Below are 15,600 nucleotides of genomic sequence, written 5' to 3' on the forward strand. Positions count from 1 at the left end.
AACAACCCCGCCTCGAGTGCGTACGTGCCCGGGTTTCCTTTTTCGGGATATCCGGCGAGCAGTGAGGGCAAACGGCACACCGGCTCGAGGGCGCACTGGGACCTTCGCGTCGGAATACTCTTCTCAGAAGCGACTTGGGGGGAGAGGTTCTGGGGGAACGGTGTCTCTGACCGCTCAGTGAGCGCTTGTGTTGCTCGGAAGCTGGAAACGGCTGGGGGCTGGAATGACGTGAATGACGTGCACGAGAGCGGAGGCGAGGCGTCGAGCTGGGGAAATGCGGGGGATCCAAGCGAAGCGAGATGACTAAGCGGGCCCTCGCACACACATCTGCGCTGCGTGCCTCGGCCACCGCACCACGGCACCTCGTGCTTCGCCGTCACCCTGTGGCCGTGGCAGCCCATCGCTGACAGGACATCAGTGCAGCCTCTGAGCTGGCCGTGCGAGGCTCGTTGACTCATGCATGTGCGAGGCTGAAAAAGCTGAGGCAGCGACGCAGCCAGGCAGCAGTCCACTGATAACAAGCCGCAGGCGCACAGCCAGGTGGACAGCATCAAACGGGGCTTTCGTTTACCTTGATTGTGCACCGCTCTTCAAACCCTCAGTCTCCGTGCATCGTTTGCGATTCTTGCAACCACGTACCTTTTCCAAATGTCGGCACGGGACCCTTCAAGTCAGGGCATCGTCTCCTTGGCGAGGCCTTTCACTGTCGCCGAAGAGCTTGCGCACCTGTCGGTCAGTCAGCAGGCCTACCTCCAACGTCATCCACAATGGCAGCAGCTCGCAGTCGGCGCACTCGTCTTCAATGCCGGCCGGTTGCTGCTCGTCCAGCGCAGCGCGACAGAGCGCGCGTTTCCGAACGTCTGGGAGGTGCCGGGCGGGTCCGTCGATGCAGACGACGAGACAGTGCTGCATGCAGTGGCCAGAGAACTCGAGGAAGAAACAGGGCTCCACGTCACGTCCATCAAGCACGAGGTCGGCGTGGGAGTGCAGTTCCGGACGGGGTCGGGAGAGAAGACGACGAACTGGCTCAAGGTCGCGGTCGAGGTCGAGGTGGCTGAGCAAAAGGCCGAGGCAATTGCCATCAGGCTTGACCCCGTCGAGCATCAGGATTACTTGTGGGTCGAGGAGGAGGACGTCAGACGCGGCGAGGTCAACGGCACGCGGCTGGAGTTCATGACGGCGGACCAACGGGCGCTGGTGCTGGAGGGCTTCAGGCTGAGGCGGCCGGCGGCGTAGTCGATGGTGTCTGGTGTCTGGTCAGAAGGGGACAGTACGGCCGTATCAAGAGAACATCACCCGATCGGGGTGGCAGATCTACAGCATTCGATAGATGAGGCCGGCAGGGTGCACTCTACCTCGAACACGAGCGCTTCTGGAACGCAAAAGCAGATGTGATATTTAAAATAATCCTCCAGCGGCCAGGGTGTCAGGCGACGGCGCGGGCCAATCAGCATGGCCTGCCCATTCTACAATAGGGGAGCTGTGCGCGAGGCACGGCTGTGCGGGCTCAGCGCGGGCTCAGCGCGGGCTCAGCGCGAAGCGTTTGCGGGCCGCTGCGGGCCTGTATTCCTGACGCCGTTAGCAGCGGCAGCTCGGCGGCCGCTCATCACTCACAGCGACCGCACGCGAAGTGCCAACGGCCAGGCGCAAGCTTCTCCACATTCCCTCTGGAGGACCTGGCAGCTTCAGGTGTGATCGGCCGCAAGGATCTGAACTCTGGCACCTTTACCTAGGTAGGCTCCCGCCCGCTCGAGCAGCGCCCCCCCATCGCCGCCAGCTCCACTGCACCACCAACACCATGGCCCAGGAGGGCAGCTTCATGGCCATGGCCGCGCCCTCGCAGCCGTCGGGCTCGCAGCCGTCGGGCTCGCAGTCGTCCACGCACCCCAGCTTCCGCAGGTGAGTCGCGCGCTGCTGCTGCTGCTGCTGCTGCTGCTGCTGCTGTGCGAAGCCGTCCCTGACCGCGTGGTGCGAAACAGGCAGCGCGCTTCCCGGGCTTGCGAGGTACGTCTCCCATGGCTGGTCCGCTGCCGTTGCGCGACGCCCACACGCGTTTGCCTCGGTACCGAGGTTGTTCGTTTGGCTGACAACTGACAACCCGCGCGCGACAGACGTGCCATGCACGAAAGGTTCGTGACCGCCCTTGCCCGCCCGCCCGCAGGAGCTCAGGAGCTCACCAGCGCGCCCCCAGGTCCGCTGCGATGCCGCCAGCTTGGGCGTGCCCTGCACCAACTGCACCGCCTTCGCCATCGAGTGCCGCATCCCCACGCCCAAGCGGAAGAAGACGGCGGCCAAGAAGGAGACGGACAGGTGCGTGTCGAGAGAGCTGCGCGACAGAAGCCCCATGCCCCGGCTGACCTCTCGCCCACAGTGACCAAGGCTCTACCACGCCGCAGAATGGCGCTCCCAGGCGCGAGTCCACCGCCGCCGCCGAGTCGCCTGCCCCCACCGTCGCCACCACCGTCTCGAACCCGACCGGGCTGAACCTGAGTCGAGACGAAAAAACCACGGTAGTTAACTCTCCTGACGGCATTCCCTCCACGAGCCTGCCGCCCACCTACGCAGCCCAGCAAGCCACTCACAACCGTTCGTATGTGCAGTTCATGAAGCCCAAGTTTGCCCGCGCACCCATCAAGGAGGCCGGCCGCGTCGCCTACCTGGGCGAATCGTCCAATCTGTCCCTACTCGTCCACGATCGATACGGAACCACTGATGTCGTACACTATCCGCTCCCGGAAAACGTGCGGGGGGCAAAGGCCCGCGTCAACGAGCTCGACGACATGGAGATCAACATTCTACACACCCGTGGCGCCTTTCTGCTGCCGCCCCGCGCTCTTTGCGACGAGCTGGTCGACGCCTTTTTCAGATGGGTTGCCCCCGTGGTGCCCGTCATCAACCGTAGCCGTTTCATGAGACAGTACCGGGATCCCAAGAACCCGCCCTCGCTGCTGCTTCTCCAGGCCATACTGCTCGCCGGATCACGTGTGTGCACCAATCCCCAGCTCATGGACTCCAGCGGTTCCACAACCCCGGCCGCCATGACCTTCTACAAACGCGCCAAGGCCCTTTTTGATGCAAATTACGAGGATGACCGAGTCACCATGGTGCAGGCGCTTATCTTGATGGGCTGGTATTGGGAGGGTCCAGAAGGTAATGGATTCGCCCTCCAAACGCCGTTGAGGCTGCGCTAAGCTGCTCCAGATGTGACCAAGAATGTGTTTTACTGGAGCCGGGTCGCCATCGTGGTGGCTCAGGGCTCCGGCATGCACCGAAGGTACACGCTCTCGTTCCAACTCAAGTCGACCATTGTACTAAGCTCCCTCTAGCGTCGAGGGATCCCAGCTCAGCCGGTCGGACAAGCGGCTCTGGAAGCGTATCTGGTGGACCCTGTTCTCGCGCGATCGCTCCGTGGCGGTTGCGCTAGGACGGCCGGTGGCCATCAACCCCGAGGATTCCGATGTCGAGATGATTTCCGAGGACGACTTCATCGAAGACGAGCCCGACCGCCCGGCAGAGTACAACCCAGATCCCGTTCACGTCCAATTCTTCATCAATTACGTCAAGCTCTGCGAGATCATGGGGCTCGTTCTGTCGCAGCAGTACTCGGTGGCTTCGAAATTCCGCCGCACCAATGCCATCGATCTTACGCACAGCGATATGGCGCTTGCTGATTGGCTGCAGCACTGCCCCAAAGAAGTGTATTGGGAGAAGTCCCGCCACCATTTTTGGTCGGCCTTGCTGCATGCTAATTACTAGTGAGTGAAGAAAAGTCGTCTGAGTCTTGCAGCAACTGACATGCTGTAGCACCACTCTCTGCTTACTGCATCGTGCCCACATGCCTCCGGCGGGTTCGCCACGGACCGATCCAATGGAGCAGTCGGCTTACCCTTCGCGTACGATTGCATATCAGGCAGCCGGCATGATCACCTCCATCATTGAAAGCCTACAGAGCCATGATGAGTTGCGTTACACGCCTGCTTTCATGTACGTTGGGGTCGCCGAAACCTGACGTTGTCGTTTTCTGACAGCCCACAGTGTTTACAGTCTATTCTCCGCCTTGATCATGCACGTGTACCAGATGCGTTCTTCCAACAAATCCATCGTCGCCGCCACCGAGCAAAGGCTATCCATCTGCATGACAGCCTTGAAGGACGTCTCAAGGGTCTGGCTTGTCGCAAAGATGGTCCACACCCTCTTCGAGTCGATTCTCGGCAACAAAGTCCTGGAGGATAGGCTCCAAAGGGCGGCTGGGAAGAGACATCAAAAGAACCGGCCAGCGAACATGTCTCAGCCTCAGCCACAGGCGCAACACACGGCGGTACCCAAGCCGAAGGATGAGTTGAAACGCAAATTCGACGAGCTCGACATGAGCTTTGCAAGCGGACCGCCAGCACCGCAGGTTTCCTACGAGCGCTCAAGGCCACAAACGCCAGCGGTCACGCCATCCCGAGACATACACCCACCTCAGATTCCCACGATGACTGCACAATCGCCCGACATGACGCGGCAAAACAAGGATGCCTTCATGGGGCCCTCGCGGTCAGGGACTCGTCCAGGCAGCCCGTTCAATCCGTCATTCTCGTATCCTGGCACTCCTCCGGACCTGTTCCTTGTCACCAGAGACACGCCCGGGCTGTCGCAAGACATCTGGCAGAACTTCCAGCCGGATCAGCTTTTTCCTGCTGACACGAATCTTTCATTCCCCAACATCTCACCAACACAGCAGCATTCCATGGTGGATCCGCAGCTCTCGCGTCAGATGTCAATGCATGCACCAAACCCAGGTGTGCAACAACAATCGCCTCCGGTGGTATCTGGGCAGCCTTCTTTGAACACCAACGGAGTGGGGGCGATGCCAATGGCTCAGAGTGGGCCGCAGGGCGATCCCAGCATATGGGCACACATGGATATGGTAAATCAGCAGCAACAGTCGGGGAATGAAGAGACGTGGAGCAACAGCAGCCGGGGGCAGCCAATCGCACCAACAACGCTTAATGTTGAGGATTGGTATGTTTTCCTTTCCTCACAGCAGTACCCTCAAGGCTTTCCACCGCCGGCCGCTGCGTCTGCTGCTCTGAACTCTATGGGATTTGGATAAATATCACAATAGCAACGGACATTTACTGACAAGCGGCGTTTCTGGTAACAGGTTTCACTTCTTCGGCATTAATGGCGACGTGAGCGCTCTAAACGGCGGCTACTAGAATGACTGCTGTGCTTGCTGAGCCCCCGTGCACCGGGACACACGGTGGGACGGGGCATCCATAAAAGGTGTTAGTCAGCGTTACGGCCGTCCCCATTCATAAACTGGATGTGGCTTTGCTTCTTTCGACTTACGGACAACCCGGCTTTGTGGCTATGCGTTGGTTTCGAGCATTGCTTATTCCGGTCAAAGCGTATCTTGCGGCAGCTAATCGCCCGCACCTCGTTTCTTTACGTTTCGGATTTTTCGCGAATCACAGGCAGAAGCGGCGATGTTGTGCCTTGTTCTCATGCATTTCACAGCTTGGCGTATATTGGCTCTCTGCACATCATGTCGACCGTGTCCGATTATGGGGCGCAGGCTGGCGCTTTCAAATCACGCACGTCGATCTAGGCACAACTGCGATGTATAATAGGTACGTTGTGCTCGCTCGAAATAAGCGCAAGCAAAGAAGCTTGGGCTATGGGTAACCCCACACCATCTGAATACTCCCCTCTGGTTGTGATGGTCTATTGCCGGCCGAGTCTTGTGCAATGCAAACCTTCTTCCATGCTCGGAGTGAATGGCAGGATCGACAGAGTTGTACACCTGCCTCCTCCGTTGAGACCCCGTTGATCCTCATGTTGTCCTGGTGCGGGCATACCTAGCAGCCGTAGGCGGCGCGAGACATGGGCAACAGGCAACATCCTTGATTGGCATCGTCTCTTTGGGTGGTGCTACTGCATAGACTAAGCCAACTGCATGCCCCCTCCGCAGCAGGGCCCGGCGTGCCTTCATAGCTCTCCGGATTGATAGGCTTTTCCAGCTCACCAACCTTGCTCGTGTGGCCTGATCTTCGGCGCCATGGGAAATTCAGCAAACCGTCCAGGAAAAGACTCGGGGTGACCACCCTGTAAAACCCCACAAACCCGCCACCCTTCGTACCCCGTCTCGAGATGCCGCGCTATGATCGGGGCGCTAACCAAGCAAAAGCGGCCGTAGCGGGAGGAGCAACAGTGCTGTGTCGATCATCCTGCCCGGCTGACCTTGCCGCACGTACCTACCTTAACTCCTGCTCCCCACCTGCCCTGTGGATCTCTTCTTCAGCTCGCCATTTTATTCGCCTGGCCATCACCCTACGCTTAGAACGGCCCGAGGATCAACGTTAGTGTCGTTATACTCGTAACGCCGAGGAGCATTATGCTTCTGCGTAGGATCAGGTGCCCAGCCTTTGACGGAGTCCTGGGCCCACATACCACTCTCCATACCATCAGACCGAGGAGATATGCTTCAGCGTAGGCCACGTGCCAGGTAGCCTTTCAATGGCCCTTCTCGGCCGAATGCACTAGATTGCCACTCACAATCTACTCTCGCAGCACCCTGGCGTGGAACCCCGTTTACTTCCACTCCTGGATACACAGCACCGGTTTCGTATCTGTTATCACCATGCTTCTGTTGCACCATGCTAGTCTACGCTTAGCTAGCCGTAGCGAGGCTGTGGGGGCCAGCGGCGGCGGTTTCTCGGGGTAGATGGCTACCTAAGGTATCATGTCAAAGAGATGGGGGAGAAAGGCTCACAATACAACTAACCAGTCAAGAAAACAGTGACGGGTTCAGAAAGAGAGATAGATGTCCCTTCCATTCTTACTAGAAATCCAAGAACCAGAGCAAGCTATTAGAAACAACGAAGTCCGGGCTTATGAGTATTTCTTGCAGAAGCCAGAAAGTAAAATCAACCTCTTCTTTACTTATGAAAGATTTTGGAAAGATTTTGTTCATGGCGAATGTGTTATAACCTTTAAAACCTTGACACACAGCGAGGATATTTAGTAGTTGGTATAGTAAGTATATCACAACTTATAATGATGAATGCGCGACATGTCTACGAATAAATACGTCGGATAAGGCTCGACCAGCTCACCCTTGCCATAACAAGCGAGCCAGTCTTTCGAACTGTTTGCACTCGTGCAACGCCGATCGCTCTTCTCGGAACTCTGTTGTGGCCTAGCACCTACGACAACGGTGGCTGCTTTAGTAGATGGTGTCTGTCGGGAAGCCAGACATCTCCCATTCAACATGTGTGTCTCCCAGAACGCTTCGAAGAGGGACGACGCTTTTTGGATCCGCGACAGCTGGTGTTGGTTCTCACTTCCTCTGGTCTTACTTCGATATCTCCATCCGGTCGTCCAGCGCTGGCGGTTTTTCCAGTCAGTATCCGCGGATGGTACTTAGTGGGATAGAAATAGGTGCTATGCAGATATACTATGTGGTTTCGGGGTTGAAAGGAGATGATGGAGTGAGTCATTCCGCTAGGGTCGCGTGGGCTGATAACTCGTCACTGTCAGTGGAGATATTGGCTTTGCACCGCCAAAACGCCATTGTGGCCCGTGGCGTGGTTTCGGTGAGCAAACATTCGGGGGAATGTCTGATGCGTTTGTCGATTGGGCGGTCCTCGGAGAGGTCGATGGCGGCACCGGTGAAACACGCTGTCCATGTGTCCGTCCAGCATATATATGGTACGGCAATACAGATAGCGGAGGCTGTACCACGGGCTGAATCGACAAGCGAATGGCAGTCAGTTCTTTCCGCCCATTCTACGTTTTTGCTTTTTGATTTTGATGTAAACTACTGCAGCCCTGACGCAGCCCTTGTGCGTCCGTGGCACTACAAACGTCCACCAAATGATCGACGTGCATGGATGAGAAGAGGAGGAAAATTAAGACAAAAGCAACCTACTTTGGACCTGGGAGGCCACACGCTCTGTCAATACAAGCCACGCCTGCGACAATGGCGCGAAACTACCAAGAAGCGGTGCATTTGGTCCATGTTGGGCGTGACTATGACAATGCAAACCGAGGCGAAGAGTGTGAGGACGAGTTCGTTGGCAGCTCCACATCAACGGCTCAAAAGACAAAACTACCCTTAACGAACGGTGCTGAAACCTACACTATCAACCGTTGACTCGATCTGCCGATGCTGATACTTCCTTAATCAAAATCGAGGTGAAAGATCGAGATATCGACGCAAGACACCTGCTGTGTGTGGGTCTGCACTAGCTGCTATACAGTGTGGTTCAAGGATTTACAGCCTCCAGAATCAAACACCGTGCTGCATCCATCAGCATTCTCCCCACTCGTCACAACGCTCGGCACTCGTTCCGCAGGACTCCTCATTTGTATCTCGTGATCTTCATTCGTTAACATCTTCTTCGCACGGCTGCCCGTGGCGAGCTTACGGTGAAGCCTCCGTTGCCCAACGCCTGTTACGTCGATGCTGGCATAAGATATCGCCTACGTCCGCGCTGAGTCCTCTCTTTGGCCGCAATCTGCGCGGCCAGGGGACGCACTTTTTACTCGCCGACTTTCTTCGGGCCGTTGGAGGTTTCCGGAAACTCCAAGACCTGCTTGATTTAGCATCCCACCGCTTGGCTGACGGATAGTTTGAACGGGCTCACCATGTTGACCCAACCTCCACCTCCGTACTGCACTTTGCTAGGTCCCCGACTCACAAAGCCGACGGACTCGTAGAATGAGACCAACCTCTCGTACGTCAGAATGGAGATGCGGTCGGCAACGCCGCTGTTCTGCATGCGCTGGATGTAGGCCTTCAAGAGCGTCTTGCCGAGACCTCGACCCTGGACCTCGGGCTCAACGGCAAGTGAGTGGATGGCAATAGTGCGGCCATCTTCCTGGTGGCCAACAGATGCGTTGGAGGGGTATGGCTGATCGCGCCAGTTGGACGGCACGTTCATGTCGTCGTCCGAGACGAACCCATTGCGCGTCTTGGTGGCGCAGACCATGGCTGCAAGGGTTTAGCAATGCAGCACGACTGGCCTCGGCATCGAGCACACATACCAAGCAGGAACTCCTTCCGCTCCGGCGCACCGCTCTCGACGATGTGAGAGGTGCTGACGGTCGCAACATGGCCGGGAGCGCTCTCGGAGGTGGTGAACAGGCCGAGGCAGAGCTCGCCACAGACGGTGAGGCGGTAGACGAACTGGCGTGCAATAATGTCAGAAGCATGCGACGCGCAGACCTAGGGAGTGCAGGCGGGGCGGGGGCCACGTGACGGCGTGCGACACGGGGCGGACGCAAGAACAAGCTGCGACGCAGAGCAGGCGGAGATGTGCGATGGCGCAAGCCGGCGGCGTTGTGGTGGATTGGCGCGGGGGCGGGCTATTTGACATGCAGGCACCCAACCTACCTTCTCTCTGCTGCCGCGCTGGCCCTCGGCAAAGGCGGCGTTCTCGAGTTTGACGCAGTCGTCAACGTACGAGGGATTGAGCGTCTGCACGAGCGGGTGCAGCTCGTCGCGCTGCCGGCCCTTCTGCATGTCGTGCATCAGCTTGTCGCCCGGGTCCCTGTCGTCGCCAGATGCGTTGTCCTGGGCCGGGCTCTTGGTCAGCGGCGGCAGGCCGGCGAGCGTCATCTGCGGTGCGTCAGCGCGGCATCGCGTGCGGGCTGCCATTGCGGGCGCACCTTCTCGGACTCGAGATCGCGGGGCATTTTGCGGGATGGTGCACAGGGCCGCTGGGCGGTGGTGTTGTTGGTGCTGGTGCTGGTGCCGGTGCCGGTGGTGCTGGTGCGGCGCGCTGGTGCTCGGGGCTCTGGGCTCTGGGCTCTGGTGCTAGGTTTGGTGCTTTGGTGCTGCTGCTGCGCGGTGCGGCGCTGATGGTTGCGCAGCGTAGGTAGTGTGCTGCATCACCAAGCCCTACGGTCCACAATAAACGGCCATCGCTCCTGCGGCAGCTGCCAAGGCATGGACGCCACTTGGGCAAGCTCGAAGACGGTCGCCTGCTGGCCGCGGCCGCCACCGCACGCCGTTTGTGCCTGAGCGCCGGGGCGGCTGCTGGCAGTGTTATGTCATCCGGTGCCCCGCCATTCGCCTCTAGCTCGCCGAGCTACGACGCAACAGCATCCGGTGCAGCAACACGTAACAGACGCGCGCATCCTCCTCCCGCATCACGGCCTCCTCCTGCAGCGCTGCCTCACCGCCTGCCAGCTCTTTATCACCGTGCTGCTCGCCCGACACGCGCGCGCCCAATCGTCCTCGCCTCTCGCCGCTGCCGAAACACTCGCCCTCGAGCATTCCCCGAGCCCCCACTGCCCTCCCCCGCCGCCCGCTGCTACGTTGCCTGAGCCAACTCCAGGTGTGCGACGAAGTGTTCCTCGATCCGTCGTTGCCTGCATACCACGCAAGGAGCGCGAGATGTGCGTCCCCAGCCCCAAGCCTGTCCGGCCTGCCTGTGCGACGAGCTAACCAGAATCCCACAAAAGGCCGCGTATAACCATATCCATCAACGCGCCCGACGAGCCCGCCGACCAGGAGCTGCTGAACCTCGACCTGCCGCCTGGTCTGACCCTGGTCGATCTCAAGGGCTTCGTGCAAGTCGAGGCAAATTTCCCCGTCAACTCGCAGTACTTCTTCTACAATGGCCAGCCGCTCGCCGGCGACTCCATGACGCTTGAGCAGGCCGGCATCAAGGATGACGACATGCTGGTGGTGATGATTCGGCGGCAGGGCCAACGCCAGCAGGCTCAAGCCCAGCCCCAGGCCCAGCGCGCCGCGCAGCAAGCCGGCAGACCACGCCGCTCCCAGCAGGACGACGAGACCGAGACGACGCGGCTGCGCATCCTCGGCGACCACAATGCCCTACGCTCTCTCCAGGACTCGCGCCCCGAGCTTGCCGCTGCCGTGAACGATCCGAATCGCTGGCGAGAAGAGTGGATCAACATGAAGCGCATACAGGAGGAGCAACAGCGCGAGCATCAGCGTCAGCTGGACCTGCTGAATGCCGACCCTTTCAATATCGAGGCCCAGTCGAAGATTGAAGAGATGATTCGGCAGGAGCGCGTCATCGAGAACCTACAGCATGCTTATGAGCACAATCCAGAAGGCAAGTCGAGCGTAGTCTCTTCCTTTGTTGAGCTGTTTTCCATTCCCAGTAACCGTCTGCCCCCCTCCTCCTTTTCCGGATGCACGTCCCGACCGTTGTTGTACCGCGTGATCGCGGCCGTTTGTTTGACTTGCGCACCCAGTCGCGGCATTCTGTGCTGTGACAAGAGTGCGAGGAACTTGTCTGGAGCAGGTTCTTTGTGAGCTGGAGGTTACAGCTCCAATTATAGCGCCGGATGCGCAGGGGCTGTGTCATCAAGAAGGGCCAGCACGTCTCCCTCGCGCAACGCATGATATGATCTTGACAAATTGGATGGGCCCCTGGCCACAGGTACCCCGGGCCGACAAGGGCAGGACGACTATTTGGGGTGGCCGGATCTGTAGAGGTGCAGGTATCCCAGAAGACAAGCTCGCACTGTCTATGAACCAACAGCCAGGAGCTTGCAAGGTTCATTCGCGCAAGACACGAATCTGCCATGTCCTCTCCTTCCCAGGAATGCTTTCCTCAAGCATTACATCACTTTCGTTTCAGTTGGTCCATCTTCTCGGGACTCTGTTCATTTAAGAGGGAGCGTCTGCGTTGCGGAGAACCCGAAGCTAATAGTTCATCGATACAGTCTTTGGACGCGTTACAATGCTCTACATCAACTGCGAAGTCAACGGACAACCGGTCAAGGCCTTTGTCGACTCCGGTGCACAAGCAACCATCATGTCACCATCTTGCGCCGAAGCCTGCGGCATCAAACGACTCATCGATAATCGCTACGCGGGAATGGCTGTCGGCGTCGGCACGGCAAAGATTCTCGGACGAGTACACCACGCAGAAATCAGCATCGGTGGAGCAATCATGCCTTGTGCATTCACTGTCATGGAGGGCAAATCAGTTGATCTGCTCTTCGGCCTGGACATGTTGAAGCGATACAAGGCCAAGATCGACTTGGAAAAGAACTGCCTGTGCTTCGAAGGCATCGAGGTTCCTTTCTTGCCAGAATCCGAGATACCCAAGTCTTTCGAGCGGGCTCAAATGGACGAGCCAACCGTTTCTGGTCCGAACGGTACTGAGGTTGGCACCAGGTCCGGTGCCGTACGTCCTGCTGCAGGGTCTACCACAGCCACATCGTCAGGATCTGCCGGCGAGTCAAGCTCCAGTGCTCAGGCGCATCAAGGCTCTAGATTGCAAGGTCAGGGGCGCACTCTGGGCACTCCAGAGCAGAGGAATGTTTCAGCTACTTCCTTCCCGGCTTCCGATATCGACCAGTTGGTTGGCTTGGGGTTTTCGAGAGAGCAAGCCATCAACGCACTACGAGCATGTGGCGGAAACGTAGAGTATGCCGCGAGCCTACTGTTCCAGGGATAAGCGGAGAGGAAGGCATACTATCAGATATCATCTTTAGGAAGAAACACATGGCCGAATGAGGATACGAGGCTTGTCGTGACGGAGAAGCCGGTCGAATCGGGAGATTGATGCATGATGGTGGCATAGAACATGGTTCGGCGCTTTGCGGTCACTTTTTCTGCTCTAGCACACTTCCACTTTCGCATCCAACGCTCCTCTTGGCTGTTTTCTGCTCATCGATTCCTTAAATATAAGCAATAGCAATCCGCTGTCTCGCATTTCCACACCTATTGCTGCAGGTACGCCGCCACCACCAGTCACTAAAAAAAACCAGCAGGATGGGCGTCCATAGCTGAGGGGTCCGACATGATCCATTATTGCATGCGCGAGGGAGTATCACCTACATCACGCGCAACCTTTGTTTTTCTACCGAGTAATACACATGAACAGTTGTCCTACCATGGCCGGTTGTCATCAAGCCCCGATAACGCCACGAAAGATATAGTCGCCCATCGCAGTGCCTGTCCTGACTATCGCTGTTTGTACAGGCAAGGCTTCAGCACCGCCGACTCGTCAATCCCGTCATCCTCAGCCTCGATGAATTTGGCTTTGGCCTCCTTCTTCCTGAACGTCTTGCCCGACTCAGCAGCCAGGCGGGCCGCATTCTCGGCATAGACCTCCTCGTTCGCCTTGACGTTCTTGCCCTTGACGGGCGCAGTGGCCTTGATGAAGCTCATGCGGACGAACATCTTGTTGCGCAGATCAACTGCGTCACGCTCGCGCGATGGATCCGGGGCATCCAGCACGAAGCCGCGCTTACGCAGAACCTCGACGAAGGCCGAGACATCCGTCTCCTGCTTGCCGCTGGCGGCGCCGTCGACTTCGACAGCGAGCTCCTCTTCTTCCTCTTGCGCGGCAGCCTCCTTGTCCTTCTTGTCGGCGCCACTTTTCTTGCGAGCGGCCTCGACCTTCTTCTTCTGGCGCTTGCCGACGCTATGGTCGACGACCTTCTTTTCGCGAGTGTTGCTGACGCGGCCGAAGCGGGACTTGATCTCGGCGATCCACAGCTCGCCCTTCCAGTGCAGCACGCGCCACGCCTCGTCGATGAAGTCGAGCCAGTTGGTGCCCATCAGAGCCAGACAGAAGACGGCAACGTCGACGCTGCCGTCGGGCAGCGGCAGGTTTGCAATGTCCGCCTTTGTGATCAGCGGGTTGGGCGCAGCGAGGTCGAAGCTGTGGACGCGCAGGTTCAGTGGCTGCAGATGCGGCTGCAGCTTCGTTGCCAGCGCCGCGTCGCCGCAGCCCAGGTCTGCGATGATACTGGTGCCGCGCGTGCGTGGCAACGGCTTCAGTTGGTGCGCCGCCGCCGCCGCGACACGCTTCTGCTCCTCCTCGTCGCTGTCCTCGGCCTCGTCCGACGGCCTTTCTCCCGGCTTGCGGTATCGGCCAGACGTGTGCTCTTTTTCCTTGCGTTTGAGGATCTTGTCACGCCAGTTCTCGCGCACAGCGCCACGCGTTTGCACGAGCGAGACGAAAGTGTCGACCGGGTTTTCCGGCCAGCCGGCGACCTGCTGGCGAAAGCCAGCGTGGTACTCGTTGAATATTTGCGGGTCCTCGTCGATGAGCTTGAGTGAGTGCTGGGACGGCGTTGTGTAGAGCGTCTGGTTCAGGTGTCGGAAGCGCGCGCCAACCAGCTTCTCGCGCATCTTGGCTTGGAGAGGCGTAAGCTTCGTATTCATCGGCGGGAGCGCCGGCGGAACGGCTGGAATCGCGGGAGCCGTGATATCAGCAGTAGCTTGTGCAGCGTCATGTTGCTTCTTGCCATGCTGCTTATCCTTCTGCTTCTTCTCATGCTTGTTGCCCTTCTTCTTGCCCTCGCCCATCTTCAAATCCTGCTGTTTCTCGACTTTGTTCTCCTCTACCTTTCCCTCGCCGTTAGACTCCCGTCTCTGCTTCTTGCTTTTGTTCTTGCCCTCGTTCTTCTTGCTGTCGTCACCCACACCCTTCTCCTGCACGGCAGGTGCCGCTGTGCCTTCTACCACCTGTGCCCACATGTCGCCAACATTCTCCCCGCTGACCTGTGCACCCTGCTGCCTGCCCTCTTTCCTCTTGCGCTTCTTCGAGTTGTTGGCGCTACCCGCCTTTGGGACGGGCGCTTCGGCCTTCAGCGGCGCGGAGAGATTCCAACCTGGGACTGCGAACATTGCGGGCGATTGGTACTGGCGATCGCGAATGAAATGGTGTGAAGAGGGAGGAAACGCGTCGGTAGGTGGAGGGTTGGCTCGAAGATTTGTTCGCGCGCAGCTTGGAATTTTCTGGGCGGTCGGGAAGGCGGTGGGCAAAGGAACCTATGCGGCATGCGGAAAGGTAATCCGGCATTCCGGTTAGGGTGGAGTTTCGGGTACATCACGGCCCGCTATCGATAGGCTAGGTTTACTAATCCGCCTGAAGGAGTTATCTAAACGCATTAAGCGGATATCTCATCTCTTCGTGATGCCGTGTTCACCACCTCCGGAGTCTGGCTTTGTTATGGCAGAATCGTGCGATTTAATTGGCGAGATTACACGCTCCGCTGTGAGAAGCGAGTGTTGTCACGATCCGCCCCATGAGTCACTCCAACGACTTACGTGACGTCACGTGACTTATCTATAGATAGATACCTAGTCCTCTCGTACGGTCTTTCTCTCGGAGAATCGTATAACCTTTTATTTCTTAATTCGACTCTTTTAAGTTTTCTTCGTATTCTATCTAAATCTACTCTAAATTTAAAATAGTAGGATAGAGATAAGAAAACTACTTAAAAACTTATATTATTAAAAAATACGCGGGCGCTATTTACTAATATATCTTCTAATACGTTTATTTATATCGTATAAAACTAGTAGTTATATTCTACTTAAATATATACTATATATATATATATATATTTATCTCTACTTTTTCTCTTTTTTTTCTTTTTCTTTCTTTCTTCTAAAAAGGATTTTCTACCTACTATAAAAGAACTAAAAATAAAAAATAATAAAAACCGCTATAAATTTAATCTCTTCTTTTTCTTTTAAAATTACTTTTTTTTTTATCTTTTACCTTAGATTTTTACGTAAAATAGAGGATAAGCTTAAAAAAACTCGTTAGTATTATATATATATATATTACTATTTACTAGTTTTACTATATACCGCGGTATTTT

At 57.1% G+C, this 15,600-nt stretch overlaps 5 protein-coding genes across 5 annotated transcripts; 3 read left to right on the plus strand and 2 right to left on the minus strand.

Annotated features, from left to right (window-relative positions):
• Positions 1-648: 648 nt before the first annotated feature.
• On the plus strand, positions 649-1,236 carry BKCO1_7700041 (nudix domain protein; the record flags this gene model as incomplete). Its single annotated transcript, XM_020279054.1, has 1 exon — positions 649-1,236. The coding sequence occupies one exon, from the start codon at positions 649-651 to the stop codon at positions 1,234-1,236; it is 588 nt and encodes a 195-aa protein (XP_020125833.1).
• A 562-nt stretch (positions 1,237-1,798) lies between these two features.
• BKCO1_7700042 (cutinase transcription factor 1 alpha) lies at positions 1,799-5,098 on the plus strand (the record flags this gene model as incomplete). The annotated part of the gene is made up of 8 exons (XM_020279055.1): positions 1,799-1,899; positions 1,980-2,004; positions 2,192-2,310; positions 2,372-3,150; positions 3,202-3,274; positions 3,327-3,755; positions 3,805-3,984; positions 4,036-5,098. The coding sequence occupies 8 exons, from the start codon at positions 1,799-1,801 to the stop codon at positions 5,096-5,098; spliced, it is 2,769 nt and encodes a 922-aa protein (XP_020125836.1).
• Positions 5,099-8,531: 3,433 nt separating this feature from the next.
• Positions 8,532-9,687, minus strand: BKCO1_7700043 (polyamine acetyltransferase; the record flags this gene model as incomplete). Its single annotated transcript, XM_020279056.1, has 5 exons — positions 8,532-8,582; positions 8,637-8,983; positions 9,037-9,178; positions 9,386-9,610; positions 9,661-9,687. 5 exons carry the CDS (start codon positions 9,685-9,687, stop codon positions 8,532-8,534), a joined length of 792 nt encoding a protein of 263 aa, XP_020125835.1.
• Positions 9,688-9,940: 253 nt separating this feature from the next.
• BKCO1_7700044 (dna damage-inducible protein 1) lies at positions 9,941-12,434 on the plus strand (the record flags this gene model as incomplete). Its single annotated transcript, XM_020279057.1, has 4 exons — positions 9,941-10,003; positions 10,097-10,392; positions 10,459-11,126; positions 11,695-12,434. 4 exons carry the CDS (start codon positions 9,941-9,943, stop codon positions 12,432-12,434), a joined length of 1,767 nt encoding a protein of 588 aa, XP_020125838.1.
• A 509-nt stretch (positions 12,435-12,943) lies between these two features.
• Positions 12,944-14,617, minus strand: BKCO1_7700045 (ribosomal rna-processing protein 8; the record flags this gene model as incomplete). The annotated part of the gene is made up of 1 exon (XM_020279058.1): positions 12,944-14,617. One exon carries the CDS (start codon positions 14,615-14,617, stop codon positions 12,944-12,946), a length of 1,674 nt encoding a protein of 557 aa, XP_020125837.1.
• Positions 14,618-15,600: the final 983 nt, after the last annotated feature.

The sequence above is a fragment of the Diplodia corticola genome (genome assembly GCF_001883845.1).
Source record: "Diplodia corticola strain CBS 112549 chromosome Unknown scaffold77, whole genome shotgun sequence".
NCBI lineage: Eukaryota > Fungi > Ascomycota > Dothideomycetes > Botryosphaeriales > Botryosphaeriaceae > Diplodia > Diplodia corticola.